A 16917-nucleotide genomic window follows, 5' to 3' on the forward strand; every position below is an offset into this window, starting at 1 on the left:
TTTACAATATCACACACACACACACACATGCACCACACACATGCACACTTTGTTATTATGTGTGCATATGTATTCGAAAGCAAAACAGTGTCATCTTATAAAATCAGAGTCATACCCCTCTGCTCTCATAAGACTCCCTCTGCATAGCATCATGCGCGGGTTTTTTTTTTTTTTTTTTTTAGTGCACTGCCCCTTTAAACGGCAGGCGTGGCTCTCCTACTACGACCCGCCTTTTATGCATAATAGCCAACTCTCCTTTCCCGGATCATATAGTGCAGTAGTCTGCAAAGAAAGTGACCACAGAGGTAGCGTAGCTATCCAGCCCTCTGAGCGGCGGGTTTGCGACCAAACGGACTCATCGACCTTAGCGACTGTTTACAACCGAAAAAAGACATTCAGCGGAAGAGCTCCCATTTTAGGCAGATATCGCGTAAGGAGGCATTGTGGCTTCTACTTTTTTTGTACACTTAGCCTATATTGCGCACAGCGGATATATGAAGAAGCACTCACTCTCAACACCAGGTAAAACTCTCTTCTTTTTTTTTATATATATATATCTACAGCAACTTCACGTAATGGAGGATGTTAATACACAGGCACACAGATATAGGTTTCAGGCGATAAACGAACCGCTTGAACTTCAGGGGTTTCGAGCTTAGCGCGCCTGCTGCTGCTTAATTAACTTAGCGGTGCTTTTTAGTCGCAGCTGAATTCTTTGAGCTTGATAAGGAGTTGAACCGAGGAGGAGCCAAAAAAAACTACTTTACATAACCTACGACTCCGCCGCCTGAACAGGTTTATTGGCAGGCAGGACGGGTGTCTATCCAATTAATCTATTTCAGCCTAATTTAATCTCTCTATAGAAACCGCTATCCTCCTCTCCCTTCTGTCTGTTTGTCTGTCTGTCAGTCTGTCACAGCGTACTAAAGCAGTGTTATTTAACCAAACACTGTTGCGAAACTTGAACTTCTTAGCAGCAACACAGGGTAGTTTAACTTTAACTTTGCGGCATTAAAACATAGGATACTATATGTTTTTGCCTGAAAATCAGCATTGTTTCCCCCAATATGTCTATGGTAGCCTAGGCTACTCACTGACTTTAAGGGTTAGGTTGTAGTCTTAATTGGCACGCCCTGTTCTGATACAGGTAGGCTAGGCTACTTAGTTTATCTGTGACACCTCAGTGGATGGTTTTTCTCTGAAAGGTATAGACCTATAGGGCAATATTTAGCTTATAGGCTACAATATATTAAACCTGTATGATGCATCCAAAATAGCTGCATTATGCATGGCCACAAAACCAACCCATTCCTCCCAGAGGGCAACATGTCTACAGACAAGGTTGTGATTATTTTGATGAGGCTCAATTCTGATAAAACTGTTGGCTCTATCTGCAGACAGAGGGAACAGGGAGTGATTCACCCTCTCTGCCTTCAGCCCCCATGCCGGGCATTAGCTCCACCGAGTCTCATTATGAAAACTGGGACATGGACCATCTCGACCACTACCAACATTATTTCTACGACGACCATCACGACCCGGACGAGGATTTCTTCAAGTCCACAGCGCCCAGCGAGGACATATGGAAGAAATTCGAGCTGGTACCGACCCCGCCCATGTCCCCTATCCGGGCGGTGGAAGGGTCTGGCAGGGTCGGGCTGCTGTACCCGTCTCTAGGGGACAAGCTGGAGTGGGTCTCTCAGTTCTTAGGCCAGGAGGATGAACAGCAGCAGCAGCAGCAGCAGCAGGACCTGCCCTGTAAGCTGACCACGGCCAATGACTCCTTCGGGAACCTGAGCTCCATCATTATCCAGGACTGCATGTGGAGCGGCTTCTCGGCCGGACAGCAGCTGGAGAGAGTTGTAGGGGAGCGCTGCACCTCCTGTCCCGGGACAGGCGGGACGGGGGCTCCTGCCAAAGTCGCAGCCGGCTCTGCCGTTCCATCCCCGGGGAGGGCACAGTGTGCCCCCGCCGACGCGTCGGCTCTCAGCGGACTGGCGGCGGACTGTGTGGACCCGGCCGGGGTGCTCACTTTCCCGTTAACCGGTGGATCCAAGAAACAAGTGTCCTCTGGTTCCGAGTCTCATACCGACTCATCAGGTCAGTTAATATGCAACATAATGCTTTCTGGAGAAGGACTATAGAGAAGCATGTTAATAGCTCTTCTTTGACTTCTAGTTTGTCTGTGGTGAAGTGAGCCGTTGTTATTTGCTGTAGCCTATGTCTGTGATAGCTACTCAATAAGTAGTTTAGTGACCATAACCACACCTTTTTTTTTTTTAATGGTATTTTTCTCATGGTATTTAAATAATATTCCTTTTTCATTTTCCAAAAATATGTCTACTTTGTATTTCATCATTTATCTCTATTTGCCTGTCCACATGCATTTTATTCAGTTTTTTGTAATGGTGACTTAGGGCTTTATTTGACCTCAAATGTCATTTAGTCAATATTATATAGCAATATTGCTTTGGTTAGCCGTTGTCTGGCAATTAGGGTTCGCATGGCACATGATGACTGCATTGCGTTACCTTGGTGCATGCAACACATGCTTATAGCCAGGGCGGAGAGCGACACGCCCATTGAAACATCTGCTGCTTGGCCTGGCTCCAGCAGACCAGCTGTTACCTCTCCCTGTTCCTCCAGTGTGACTTATGATAACAATATTCTCTCCACACTCCCTGGCTCAGATTTTCACATGAATTCAAAAAGAGTATACACATTATTTTTTTTTTGGAAATGTGTGAAACATGGAAGGGAGGAAAATCAACCCTGTTTTTAATTATGTCTAGCCCAAATTTTCCCTGACTCCACACCTATACTTTTTCCATTTCCAACCCCTAAATCCCATATGATTGAAATTGGTATGTAGGCTGCCATGTGATGTTGAGCTTGGACCATGGATAATGGTGTGTGGAATGTCACAAAGGGAACTTGTTGCTGCATTCCTCCACTCAACAGGCTGCAGCGCCAATTGTGTCAGTGGGTGGATTAGGTCCGAGCCAGCCTGGGCTGTGAATAGAGCGGGATCAGCCGTTTTTAGGAGGTCGGCTAGGCGTGCGGAATTCTTTGACATGAGTTTGAGGCAGTGTTTCACACCTTTTCAGGGGGTAATATGCATACCAAGCAGAGGAGACTGAGCAGTCGCAGGAAATACATGATACTTATGCCCCAGTGAAGAGCCATTACAGGGCTACTCGAGGCAATCAATTCTGTGTCATCTTTTGTCATTATAAATGGTGTTGTAAATAATAGGCAGGCAGCCCCATCATCCTGTCTTTACTGTGTTATTCATACAGAGATGACTAATTTCTGAGCAGGCAAAGCCACAGAGGTTCAATTACTTTAAAAGTGTGTTTCAATTTACAGGATTATTGAAAATCTCCCAGGAGTCAAGTCAATGAGACCTTTCCTCATGTTTAGTACCCTGTTTCCACTCTAGAAAATAGAGCAGCAAGTGGTTTTAGACGTGCGCAGCGTTGAATATTAGTCGTCTCATTTTAACAAGAAGAGTTGTTGATTTGCACCACCTGTGCTTCTTCTCCTAACCCCGACTCTGCCTCATCTCATCACTCGGTCCACATGAATGAAGAGAGGGAGCTGACCAGTGAATCATCACTGTGACTGTGTGTGTGTGAGATCATGCAGATTTAATGATAATGTGTGAAGTTCATTTTTACAGAAGCATTTAATTGGTTTAAGGATGCAGGAAGCCAGGGAGGGGTGGGGAGCTCCTTATGTGAATCATCTTTCCAACTTCAGGAACTTTCCCCTGCAGTCATTAGCAGCTATTCTGTATGAGCAAACGTGCAAGTGAATACCATCTCTTATGCCCTTTTCAGATGACGAAGATGACCAGGATGAGGATGAAGAAGAGATCGACGTGGTGACGGTGGAGCACAAGCAACAACGCAAACCTCGTCGACGACGACTGGTCAACGCTCGCAAGCCGGTGACCATAACGGTGCGCGGTGACCCCCTGGACCCCTGCATGAAGCGTTTCCACATCTCCATCCACCAACAGCAGCACAACTACGCTGCTCCCTCCCCGGACACGATCCCCCCGCCGGTCGAGCCGCCTCGGAAGAGGGTCCGGCAGGAGGCCTCCTCCCAGGCCCCCCAGCCGCACCAGAACTCCCATTACCACCAGCCCCGGCCCGGCCACGCCCCTCTGAACTTAGACAGCAGGAAGTCTCACGTGACCGTGGCTGGAGTCAGGTCCGAGTCGCCTAACCTCAGCGCTTGCTCTCCTACCTCCTCCCCATCCCCTTCGTCTCCCCCCCCTTCCTCTTCCTCCTCTTCCACCTCCCATTCCCAAAGCTCTCCCTCCAAGCCCCACTCCTTCTGCCACCTCTCCAGCCCCCAGTCCTCCGACTGCGAGGACACAGACAAGCGCAGGGCGCACAACTTCCTCGAGCGCAAGCGAAGGAACGACCTGCGCTCGCGTTTCCTGTCGCTGCGGGACGAGATCCCAGGCTTGGCGGACTGCCCCAAGACGCCGAAGGTGGCGATCCTGACGCGAGCCACGGAGTACTTGCAGCAGCTGCATGCCAGCGAGAGGCAGAAGGCTCAGGAGAGGAAGCAGCTGAAATCCAGGCAGCTGCAGCTGCTGCAGAGGCTGGCACTGCTCAAACGCTCCTGAGCCGGGGGGGTGGGGGTGGGCTGTCACCACACACGTACACTCAGAGAACTGAACAGGACTATATGAAGGAGAAAAGACACTAATGTTCACTTTTGAATTGGTCACGTTGGAATAGTGCGGGTGGGATTTTCTTTTTTTTCTTTTCTATGTTTGTGGTTTGCACATTAGCTTCTGAGTGACTGACAAGGCCGTAAGCCAATCTGATCTTAATGGGGCATTTTACGGGCAGATTAATGTGTCCATGCTAACTCAATGTAGGTTTGTCAAAACCGTTAAATTTCCCCCTTGCTGAAAAATGATCAAAATTGTTGCTGGAAGACTTGCTGCGAATGCAGCAGCTTCTAGTTGATAAACTGCTACAAGTGTGCTGTGTACCTGCTGCATGGTCTGGTCAGACGTTTTTTTTCTTGATTGTGATAGGGCTTGGTGTGCTTGCACAGCAGAGATGTCTCCTCTTTCTGTCTGTCATCTGTTTAAAGGTCTCCTTCACATTTCGTGTTCTTTGCAGACCCCTGCTCCTTAGCGCTTGGCATACAACTTGCACACTTTGGTCATCAAGTTGTGCCTCGTTTTTGCTCGGTGTTCTTTTCTTTTTTTCTCCTTCTCCACAGCATGTGACCTTTTACCTCCCTTTTATTTTCCTTCACACTTTTTCCTCTTGTCAGCAGTTGACGTTTCTACCTTCATGCTTGCTGTTGATGGGAATGCAGGAGGCTGTAGTGGGTCTGTACTGAGCCATGCAACAATGATGTTACAACTGGAAACCATATGTTCCGCACCTCCTGGAATAGCTCAGGTTAAGTCCCAACTTCTGTGCCTGCAGGTTTCCATTCAGTGATTTCTTCTGGCATCATAAATGTTTCAACAGCAGCACCGTGCCCACAGTAACGACCAGTTTCGTAGCATCATTTGGAGAAAATATGTTGCTATACAGCCATTGTTTGAAATGTATCATGTTTTCAATGCAACAAAACACGATGGAGATCTTTATCAAGATTTCACTTGGATCTTTATTATTGTTGTGCCATGGAGACCAGCCAAAAGGTAAATGTTGGCTTCAAATCATCAACCAAAAGAAACCATTTGAGAATGGCTTAAAATGAATAAGCGACATAAAAAAAATGCCAATTTTTGCTCAGTGAGGTCCAGCCGTACACTTCTTGTACATGTTTGTAAATTGTTTTGCATTTGATGTAATGCCTATAGAAGCCTTTCAACGTACGTATACTATCCTGTTGGATGGTATGTATATAGTTCCCTTACTGTACAGTCCCCTCCAAACCAAAACCAGAGCTGTCTACTATACTCATCCTACTTTGTGTTTGGTCCTGCGTCCTAAACCGGGGCCAAGCTTGCTGGCTTTTCAAAGATAACTCAAAGCTTCTATTTTTGTTAATAAAATGATTATGAAAAAGAGTTATAATAAAACACTTACTGAACATTGATCACACTAGACACTTTGTCACAACATTGTGTTTTTTTTTTTGTTTGTTTTTTTTTTTTGCAATGCCAACTTGTTTTCTTTACTGTTCATTACGTTTTCTGTCTCTGGGGTTTCTTTCATTTATAAGAGTTGACAAAAGTTTTATACTATATTTTCCTACAGAGTTGTGTTTCAGTGTGAGCTAATGACTGTTTTTTGTTATTGTAGCTGGCAGGGCTTTATTGGTGGTTATGCTGAAAATTGGCATGTATGCTCTGCTTTCTCACTGTGGAGTGGAAAGCACCTGAATGCTCCTGTATTCAATCCAATCACTGTAGCTGTAGCACTCTCTCAAATCTGACATGGGTGGTGGGGAGGAAGAGGGACTTAAGAGGATCTACCGATTTAAACTTCTGGCTGTGTGTAGCCTTTAGTGACCTTAATGTTACTGCTTTCTCTCTGCTTTATTTTTATTTTTTTTAATTTTTTTTTTTGCAAGCCTGGTGCTCCCCATTGTTCCCAAAAGCCATGCAACAGAGAACACTGTAGCCCTGCAACTAGTACTGTAAATAACTGGGTCATGACGAGTAGCATGCTCTGCTCTTAACCAGCACTCAGGAAACTCCCACGTAGCCTGTAGCTCCTGTGATAGGGCATTAAGCTGTGCTTGAGGAAAACACCCCCTGCTATAATATGCTGTATGTCACAGTGCCAGATCCAGACAGACAGACAGAGAGCATTAGATCAGGGAAACCATGATGTACTTGAACAAATACTTCAGGATATCATCATTACGTTCCCCTTTTGTTCTTTTGAATTAGCTGTAATGCTTTTTCTGCTAACTAATTCAGCACAAACCACCATTAGCCCTTGTTTTTTTAGATAGGCTGCTGCACCCACAGCAGTGGTTTTCCCATTTTTGTTTTTTGTTTGACTTGTATGGGTCACTGGTCTCTGCTGTTGGCACAGTCGCGTTAGCAGACTGTGCTTACTTACTTTGGGAGTTTAACTATGTTGAGTTTGAAGCCTTGTTTCAGCACTTTGTTTTTCCTGTACCTCATAAGCCTCTATGTATGAAGAGTAAGTCAGAAAAATAATAAATTCCTGGTTTGAGATCATACATGACCTGTTTGCCTTATCTGTTTATCTCTTACACACACACACACACACACACACACACACACACACACACACACACACACAGAATTATCATCTAGCTGTATATGATTTCATTTCTAGCTGGACATACCTACAATTAAACCCAGTGCCTTGTTTTGAACTGGATCAGAGTATTATTGTAATGCGCACACATTTGTTTTCCATTGAAACCACCTGTACGAGTGAACACACATCTCCCTCTCCCCATCCGCCATTTGTTTTAAGCAGTCTCTAAGGTAACTGATTCTGGCATCTTTGCCATGGCAACAAGCATCTTTGCTCACTGCTGCAGAGCTCCCACAGTTTCCATAGAAACGGTTATAACTATGCTGCCATCCTCCATGTGAATGCATTTTATAAACATAAATGTTATCAACAGTCTGATCTGTTCACAAATGCATCAATAAGGAGAGATGAGTCTGTTCAGTTCATATACATAGTTAAGTTATTGACTGAGGATACATTTTTTACTGAACTGGTTTTGATCCAGTTTATTAACATGAAAAGCTGCAGGTACCAATCCGAGCGTTTAGTTTACACCAGTAAGGCTACAAAGTGAAAATAATTACACGTATTTAGTCTCATCATAAGATGAAACCCTTTACATTATCCCCATCAATCGATGTTGCCACAGTAACGGCTGCCTGTTGCCTAGTAACAGAACCCCCCCCTTCAGCTCAATGCCCACTGCGCATGCGCGCTGCCGTCAGCTGGGCGCCGAGGAAGCAGCATCATGGCGGCGTCCGCTGGTAGCGTGCAGTGTGCCTTAAGGAGAGCGATGGCCCCGTCGTTAGTGGTGATTTTGGGAGCTACCGGCACCGGAAAGTCCAAGCTGGCGATCGAGATCGGAAGACGGCTTCAGGGAGAAATCATCAGCGCCGACTCCATGCAGGTAGGACGACTGTTACCACGAGGAAAGGCGCATGGAGTCCTTGACATGGCAGTCATAATGCACTTGATGACACTCTGGTGATTGAAATAAGTCGAGTAAAGCAGAATAAAACATCTGCTGTTCAGTCAAATGAATGCAGAGCCGAATACAAGCTAGCAGGCTGTCCTCTATCTCTGTGTTTCTGAATGAGTAGGCTGTAATTAGCTCAATGCTACTGCGCAAGGTAGCAGCAGGCGTTAGCTAAATCGTAAGTCAGAATGAGCAGTCAATTGTGATTCTAATGCGACCATTCCTCCACCATGAACAGGTCTGCACTGACTCGTATCCAACACTACACCTCACTTCAGGTCCACACAGCAGGACAAGAAGACAACAGCAGCACAGTCTGTCTTTCTCTAGAAGTCAGTTTGAATACACTAAGTCAAGGAAAGATAAAGTCTTCTTTAAGCCTTTTAGAAGAAAAAAAAACACAATCAAAAGAAATAGAGATCATGGAAATCAAACAACTCCTATTAGTTCATTTATGACAGCTTATCTTATATCTCTTGGTCATGGTGAAGACAATAAACTTGACAACAACAGATGGGGGCTAGCTATTAATCAAATATTTTTTGGCTTTCGGTGACAGGCATGGCAATGTGATAAGAAGCAAGGTTGTGGTGTCTAAATTGATGAGAACAAGCATGTTTTTTATTATGGTTTAGTGAGGGGGTGAAGTGTAAACCATTTAAAGAACATTATTGTTAAATCTTGTTTGGTGAGACATCAGCACGCACACTTCAGTGAAATCCTGAAGTTGATCTCAATCATATGATGAAGAGAAAAAAAGATACTTCAAACTGAAATGTCACTGCAGCAAAGGAAAGTACACGATTGGATGCAGAGCATAGATAAGTTACTGTAAAAAGCTAGAATACTATATACATTATGAGCATCTACTATATACAATATGGAGCAAGAAAAAAAAGAATAAAATCAATCTATTTCATACATATAGTCAATAATCATGGGAAGAAACAACTTCCCATGATAAACCCATGATAAATAAGATAGCAGATAACAGTGTTAGCAACATTAAATACAGTTATTGCAGAGACAAATATTCAAGATAGATTTGGCAACTTTAACCCTCCTGCTGTCCTCGGGTCAAATTTGACCCGTTTTCAAAAAAGTTTCTATATAAAAAAAAACACATTGTCAAAACAATAAAAAAAAATAACACGGATGGTTCCGTAAAATAAATGATCAGTTCACTACTTTCATTGAATTTGGGTGTTTCATTCAATTTTATAGCATTTTGAAGAAAAAAAAAATAATACAAGAACATTGAAAAAATGGACAAAATGTCTAAACAAAAGATTTAAAAAAAAGAACAAAAACGTCAAAAAAGCAAAAAAAAAAAAAACCCAGACAAAAACATCGGAAAAAGTGAGATAAACGTCGGGAAAAGTGAGAAAAAGTGTCGACCAATTTCAGCTTTACGTTTTGACCCAGAAAAACAAAGAGTTGCAGGTCGACGGGAAGACAACACGAGGGTTAAAATAAACAGCAATTTGCCTGGAGGATAAATGTGACGGCGATTATTAGGACTAAATATACATACATACAGAGTCACATTTGTTTTTTGTAGTAGTTAAAATGTACTTGTAGTTCAAATGTTATATTGTGTTGTTTAGATACTGTAAAATCAGAATTAGAAATACTTTATTGATCTCCGGGGGGAAATTGGGTTACGTTACAGTTGCTCCCAGTGTATTCATTATACTACAATATACAACAATATATAGAAATTATAGAAAGAAGAAATATGTATAAAATATTCAACTACTATATATAAAATAAGCAGGGAGATCTTAGAGCTGTATGACAACAGATGTCACAGGAGAATACATTCTCACTTCCGTGTGTGTGTGTGTGTGTGTGTGTGTGTGTGTGTGTGTGTGTGTGTGTCTCTCATCGCAGTGACATTAAAAAAACTCAGGCTTGCGTTTCTTTGCTCCTCTCCTCTCTTTCTCTCTCTCGCTCTCTCTCTCTCTCTCTCTCTCCCTCCCTCTCAGCCCCACCCTCCCTTTTGGTTCTCAGGCTCTGTTGCCTCAGAAACCAAAGGGCACACACACACAAAAAAAAGTTGGGTACAGGATTGAGTCTGGGTCACACCAGAGCACAGAGTGGACACACACAGCAACTCCACTTCATCCAAATCAGCCATGCAGTGACCAGCAGTGATTCCTTCTGACCGCACAATCATTCTCTCTTTCATCACCTTGCTCCTGTTTCAGCACCATCTTTCCTCCCCCTCCTTCTTGGTGTGCATTGTCCTTGAGAGAGAGTGTGTCCCTCCTGGGGGAGCGCCTTTTCCAGCAATCAACTGGTACTCGGTAAACTGGGTTACGCTAATAACATTTCAGCCCAGAATATCTCAACGACCAGCAGCCCTGGTGGAGAGAAACAGTGGCCTAGTTAACGGCACGGCAGCCCCAGCCTATCTCCACAATCCCCGGCCTTGTTGCTACCCTCCTGTTGGTGTGTGTGACAGCGAGAGAGACATGCGGACGTAGGGTGAGTGAGAAAGAGACTGCTTATGTGAGAATGAGGCTGTGTATAGGCTAGAGCTGCCCTGTGTTGTCTTTGGGATAGGAAACAGTCTGGTCTTGTTTGGGAGAAAGCAGCATTGTGCTGAGCTGGTGCATATTCAGCGCCGTGCTACGCCGGCCCAGCAGCTGATAGTGAATGGGCACGCTGTGGCCACTGGGAAGTGTCTATTGTCCCGGGGAGAATCGGTTCCCACACTCCCTAACACTCCTATTGTGTTATCCTCACCCCCTCCTGTCCCCGGCCCATGCCCTCAACCCACAGTTCATTGGACATGCAGGGGGATATTATTCACTCATTAAATGAACATGCTATCTATGGCGCGCACACAAGTGCTCGGCTGTACTGTCAGTGAATGAGGCACTGCCAAATAGTGTAAACCCGTGGCTCCCAAAGTGGGGCTCCAGAGAGCAGCGGGGGGTCCCTTCAGAGGCTTCCAGCAAAAACGTCCCTGTTCTCTCACTCCCTAGAAGTTGGAATTATAGGAAAATGTATGCACGTACAGTATGTGTGTGTGATTTTTAGGTGTTACAGTCCTCACTGGGACTATCCCCTCTCCTCTGTATGTAGCCAAATTGTGTCACTGGTTACCCTGTGAGTCTGGAAAGTCTCAAAGTTATTAAGTATTTGGTTTCCGTGCACCATATTCCTAATTAGATGCATTCTGAAACTGAGTTAGTAGTACAACACATTGTCTGGACTCTTTCCCTGAGGTTCCTCTTCTTGCTGTGCAAACTTACCAGTTTTATTTTGAAAAAGATAGTTTTTCTCTGTTTATTTTTCGGTTTACAGTAAAATAGACTTTGGTTAATATACAGGTAGCATTAAAGAGCTCTTGAGAGGTTAAAATTTGAAATTTCAAAGATCCCAATTTGAGCTATTAAAGACCCACACTTTAGTAGTGATAACCTGTATCATTGGGAAATATATTTATATATTTTTTTTAAAGATTATTTTTTTGGGGCTTTTCCCTTTTATTATAGAGTGACAGTGGATAGACAGGAAAGGGGGAGAGAGATGGGGGATGACACGCAGCAAAGGGCAGCAGGTCGGATTCGAACCCGCGCCGCTGCAGGACTCGGCCAACATGGGGCGAACGCTCTGACTGGGTGAGCCAGAGGCCGCCCCGGGAAATATTTTTTAATGGATGTCTAGGGTGTATAATGTGGCTTGCTTGTGTCTCTGGCTTCCAAAGAGTGTTTGAGAATGGTTGGACGATGCATGCAAAAACAGTAAAACTCTGGTAGGGTAGAGGTACTGTAGGGTGGTGTGTGGAGAGATTTAGACTTTGCTTTGGTGGATTAATAGGGACGCAACTTTAAAGTTAGAGCAGATAAAACTTTTACAGCCAAAGTGGACATCTTGAGAAATGTATCTATGTGTAATAATACTACATCATATCCAGGTCTTGAGCTATTGTTGCACTGATTGTTTGATATGCACAAGCTGTAGGATTTAATTGACCGAATCAGGCCTTTGATGAGCTGAAACGGACTGCCATGTGTTAATCAAGTGTCAGCTCAGGGGATAGGACCATTTATCTAGGCACTTCCACTTTGCAAAGCATTATTGGTATGAAGAAACATTTGACATGGGCAGTGACAGTAAGGGGATAGAGTGAGTGCACTTCAAGAGGTGAGAGACTGAACCACTAGACCAGTTTACTCAGAGCTGGGATCATCGTTCAAAAACGATGCCCTGTTTATGTTCTGCTGCACATTACATCAGTGAAATATACTGTGGAGTTCCCTGTCTCGCTCTTCATTTCACCGATATTGGCAGTGTGGAGGCTGTCCATGTCTGTCGCTTCTTGCACTTTGTAATGACACAATCTTAACACCTGCAACTAAAGTTTACTTACTTAGTAAGTTGGAGGGTCTGAAAAATTAATATAAATTATGTATTGGGATTTTGTAATATTGTGATTTTACATGTAATAGTGAAATGAATGGATAACAGTTGAAGGTAGGAAATGAATGTAGATTGATCATTAGTAATGCAAAGTCTACTCAGATTATGAATAGATTGGCTAAATCACACAAAACCACCAGCATGGTTCTGTTAATAATACTTCATGAAAGATTTTAATTATTCAACAGTTTTCCACCCTCCAAACAAACAAGTTTGCGCACGACGTGTTTTTCGTGCATGAGCAGATTTCTCATGCTTACTCGCTGTCGAGTGTTCAATGCATTAACTATTAACACATCGTCGCCACAAAATAAATGGTTTCAGTGCAGGGTGTAAAAAAGGGGTGTGTTTGAATTGTGTGTGTGTGTGGGGGGGGGGGGGGGCTGTGCGGGTATCATACTGAAGGGCCATCAGAGGTCCTAAAGGGCAATTTAACAGGTCATGCACATGTGTGCACCATTGCTTGTGGGGCTGTTGAAAGTATTGCTGGCCGGTGACCCTTTTTGCTTTTTGCACTTATGAAAGAAGGCGCTGCCGCATTCTCTCACATGAGAACTGAACGTTGAGACAAAGGAAAGGCAATTTGTCAGGCTTGTCGTCGTGTGTTGAATGTGGGAAATTGGCCTGGACAGCAGGAAAGCTGTCATGTGTCATCTTGACCCTTGTAGTCCCATAAAAGTGGAATGAAGGAGGTCTTCTTTGTAAAAACTCCAACACTGATTTGCCTTTTTAGTCGTAAATTTGGAAACGTGATGGTCTTGTAGCCAACTGATTTGACCGCTGTGAAGGGGGGGGGGCTTATTCTTTTAAAGGTTATGCTTATTATTGGCAAGAGGTTGTTACACACATACAAACACATCGCCACCAACTGCTTATCTACGTATTAAACACACCCTACGCTCAAATACTGTGCAGCTATGTGCTATATCCCTCTAATTCACTCACAGTCATCCCTTCTCCCTCTCTCTCCCTCTCTCCCGCTCTGTGTGCATCTCTCGCTCTCTCTCTCTCCCCTCCCACTCTATCTGTCTGGTGTGGCTATGACCTGTCTGGGCTTTGACGTATCTGTTTGTATTGTAACTCAGGCGATGCTGCCTCCCACATCCGATTTATGATGCATCTTTTTAAGTAATATAAGCCTGTGTAGGAGCAAGCCAAAAAAGAGGGCTGATTAACTCTTATTTTTGTTGTTGTGTGTGTAAATATATGCAGTCTGCGGGTGTGGTGATGCGGTCACCGCTACAGTAAAGCAGCGAGGGAAAGGAGGATGGCAGGATGGAGGAAGCGGAGGAAGCGGAGGAGGGGGAGAGGGGGGAACAACGCCATGAATGATTTATTAGTCTGGCATTACTGGGCCATTCCCCACAGAGAGACAGAGAGAGCAGAGGAAGATGGAGGGATAAATTGTTGAAGGATGGTGCCTTGAGGGGGAAGGAGAGAAGGGGTAAAACGAGAAAATAGACAGATGGGTATTTTGTGGTAAGTGTAATGGAGGAAAGTATTCACAGGAAAGGATGAAAATAAAGCAATGCAGCTTACAGTCTGGCTGTTGAATGTGTAAAGGGAAGAGTCCAGGGGTCAGGATAATGATGAATTGTACCGTCTTTCTTTCTGGACCAGAGTCGACTGACTACAACTGACCCTGCTATTGTCTTTGATCAAAGCTTTCAACATTTTGCCATTTAGAGGCAGTACATTATTTCTCTAAAGTTACAATTTTCATGCAAAAAATTGTAACTTTAAAAAGCATTTTCCCCAGATCATGTTTTTCTTTGGAGAAAACTGAAATGCAAGTTTATCATCATGAAATCCCTGAAACCAAAACTATTCATGAAATGAAAATTGTAGCACATAATAGGCCTTTGGTGAAGAACTGACTTTCATTATTGGGATAGGGGATATAGGGATGCACTGATCTGACTTTTTCTCCCCAAAAACGTATATTCCCATACTTAAATTCAGTGTATCAGTTCTGAGTACAGATCTGATACCAGTCATCTTTTTTTTCCAAAATTAAAAAAAATTGCAAACCTCTCTTTGTGCGGCTGATTGAAATCATTCTGCTATGTGTAAGACAAATGTTCAGTAAACATTCTATTTATGCTTTCGCAAATTTTAATCATAGCGTAAGGTTTCTCACTCTGCATCCTCATAACGACAGACACACCAGCACACCCAGCCCGTATAAAGGCCTGGTCACGTGCATTTATTACAGAGACATTCTGTGCTGAAATTGATTCGCCCCAATCTAATCCCTGCAGTTGTTGGACTTACTCGCAAGGGAGAAGTAAATCCATGGGAGTGTTTCGTTTCGAGTTCAAATTGGTGAACTTTGACCACTAAATTTGCTCAGTTGACCAATAGCAAGCCGTGCTGACAGTGCTGACCTTTGGGGGAATGGAGAGCAAGAAAGTCCAAAATGGAGGGTGCCATTTTAGCTTATTGGCTATGCTGAACCGTTCACTTTTATATCCCCCTCTGTCGGAGTATGAACTGCTATACAAAGGAGGAATGGTTTGCAAAGAGTTATGAGACAGGAGTCAATGGTACAACTATGTCCTTTTGAATAAACTGAGTCACAGCATTCCGGGATGGGAGAAACATATGCTCTGGTTTATTGGCATTTCTTTAAACCAATCACATTCGTCTTGGGCGGCGCTAAATGCTGCACGGAGCAACAGCGCCTCTGCAAAATAGCCTCGGGAAGGAACTTGTTTTGGTGGAACGTGTATGTTCAAAGGTTGTTTTAGTCGTGCAACAGAAAACTCAGATTCATCCAGGGACATCCGGCGGAATTTCCGGTGGCACCGGAGACATCCCGGAAGTGGAACGTTGTGTATATAGACTAGCGACTGAGCTAAAGAGCCACAGTGCCGAGCCACAAAATGAGGTCAACGAGTCTTTCGCGTACAGCGCGAATGCTCCGCGAAGTTGTCGCGGCTCGTGGCCGTGCACCTCTGTATTTTTGTAACTGCACTCGCCGCGCGTTCCATTTCAACACGCTCGGCCGAGCGACAGTAAGAATGCAATGGTTGGCGGTATGTCGGTGTTTACGATGCGTTGAGCATAAACTTCTCCATGCATGCTCATAGTTCGTGCGCCATTTACGGTGTCTTGCCCGAATATACACAAAGCTTTAGCGGTATCGAGCACCGATACCCAGCCCTAATTTGATTTAGTCTTTGTGCTAAAGTTAAAGGAACAGAGTGGAATACAACACTGTATGTGGATCAGAGATATCGTGCCCACTTAATCTGATCAATCAGGTCAGTATCTAACTAAATAATTATACAAGGAAAATGAAATACACAGAAAATGAAGCTAACTTTTTAGATCTTTTACATAGGCTATAGTATGTTCATCTCTGTTCTGAAATCTCTGGTATTTTGTAAGTACATAAAATACTAATACTGGCAAACCGATACATTGGTCTAACACTACTCTTAAAGGTCTGCCTTATTCCCCTTGATCTGCTTTTGGCTTTCTCTGAATCTGATTTCATGTCTCAATGAGTGTTTGTTCTCTCCGTCTCTTTCTTTTTTCCTCACCCTTCTCTGTCTCTCTTGCCCTCTTTCTTTCATTTGGCCAGGCTCCCCCCTTATTTATGTGGCAGAGGAACAGCTGTCTCGTGCAGGGCGTAAGGTTGGCCAAGCAGGCCGGCTGCAGGCTCTGCAGAGCTCGAACACTGAGCTCATTGTTTCTCACACACACACACACACACACACACACACACACACACACACACACACACACACACTCACACTCATTCCTCCCTTACTCGCACACAAGCCACACGGTCACATCCATTCACATCCATTTAAAAGCAAGACAGGAAGGAGAAGGCAGCTGAACCCACAATAGCTGGGTTTCCATTGAAATACATCGGTGTGAATTACAACGTTTGGAATTAGAAAATCTGAATGTTATGAGCGCATCTCTGAAACATTTCCTCAGCAACTTCCCTCAATTTTTTTTCATTGATGATAATGAAGTGAAACAGCACATTGAGACAGGAACATATATGGAGAGAAAAAAAAACACAGTTTATCAGACCGGGGAATTGTTTCATCTCTTTACAGTTAAAATATCCGTCCTCCTCCTAGAAATGTTGTTCATGCTAGCAATTCCATACATGCTACATACTGATACGTGTTCTTGTTCTGTTTGGGCCTCAGATGGATTCTACTCAAGTGGCTCTTTTCATTTTTCTGATTTACACTCCGGTCCACTTCTACTCTCTGGTCTCTTTGTCCTCGTTAAGGCGAAATTAAAATCACAATCTGTTTTTGCAAGACTCTC

The 16917-nt window shown here is 43.9% G+C and overlaps 2 protein-coding genes across 2 annotated transcripts in view; both read left to right on the top strand.

Moving 5' to 3' along the window:
* The first annotated feature begins 248 nt into the window (after window positions 1-248).
* On the top strand, window positions 249-7185 carry myclb (MYCL proto-oncogene, bHLH transcription factor b). The gene is made up of 3 exons (XM_031287187.2): window positions 249-522; window positions 1398-2100; window positions 3843-7185. The coding sequence occupies exons 2-3, from the start codon at window positions 1443-1445 to the stop codon at window positions 4640-4642; spliced, it is 1458 nt and encodes a 485-aa protein (XP_031143047.2). The 5' UTR covers window positions 249-522; window positions 1398-1442; the 3' UTR covers window positions 4643-7185.
* Window positions 7186-7916: 731 nt separating this feature from the next.
* Window positions 7917-16917, top strand: part of trit1 (tRNA isopentenyltransferase 1) — a 40546-nt gene continuing 31545 nt past the window's right edge. The window contains 2 exon segments of the mRNA XM_031287165.2: window positions 7917-7936; window positions 7938-8115. Of these exon segments, the coding sequence (XP_031143025.1) occupies window positions 7917-7936; window positions 7938-8115 (198 nt within the window).

The sequence above is a fragment of the Sander lucioperca genome, chromosome 16 (genome assembly GCF_008315115.2).
Source record: "Sander lucioperca isolate FBNREF2018 chromosome 16, SLUC_FBN_1.2, whole genome shotgun sequence".
NCBI lineage: Eukaryota > Metazoa > Chordata > Actinopteri > Perciformes > Percidae > Sander > Sander lucioperca.

Excerpts from the sequence above, each read along its gene's own strand:
- myclb (XM_031287187.2), top strand. The coding sequence starts at position 1,443 with ATGCCGGGCATTAGCTCCACCGAGTCTCATTATGAAAACTGGGACATG. Across the intron at positions 2,101-3,842 it reads GTCTCATACCGACTCATCAG|ATGACGAAGATGACCAGGAT; the intron begins GTCAGTTAATAT and ends TGCCCTTTTCAG.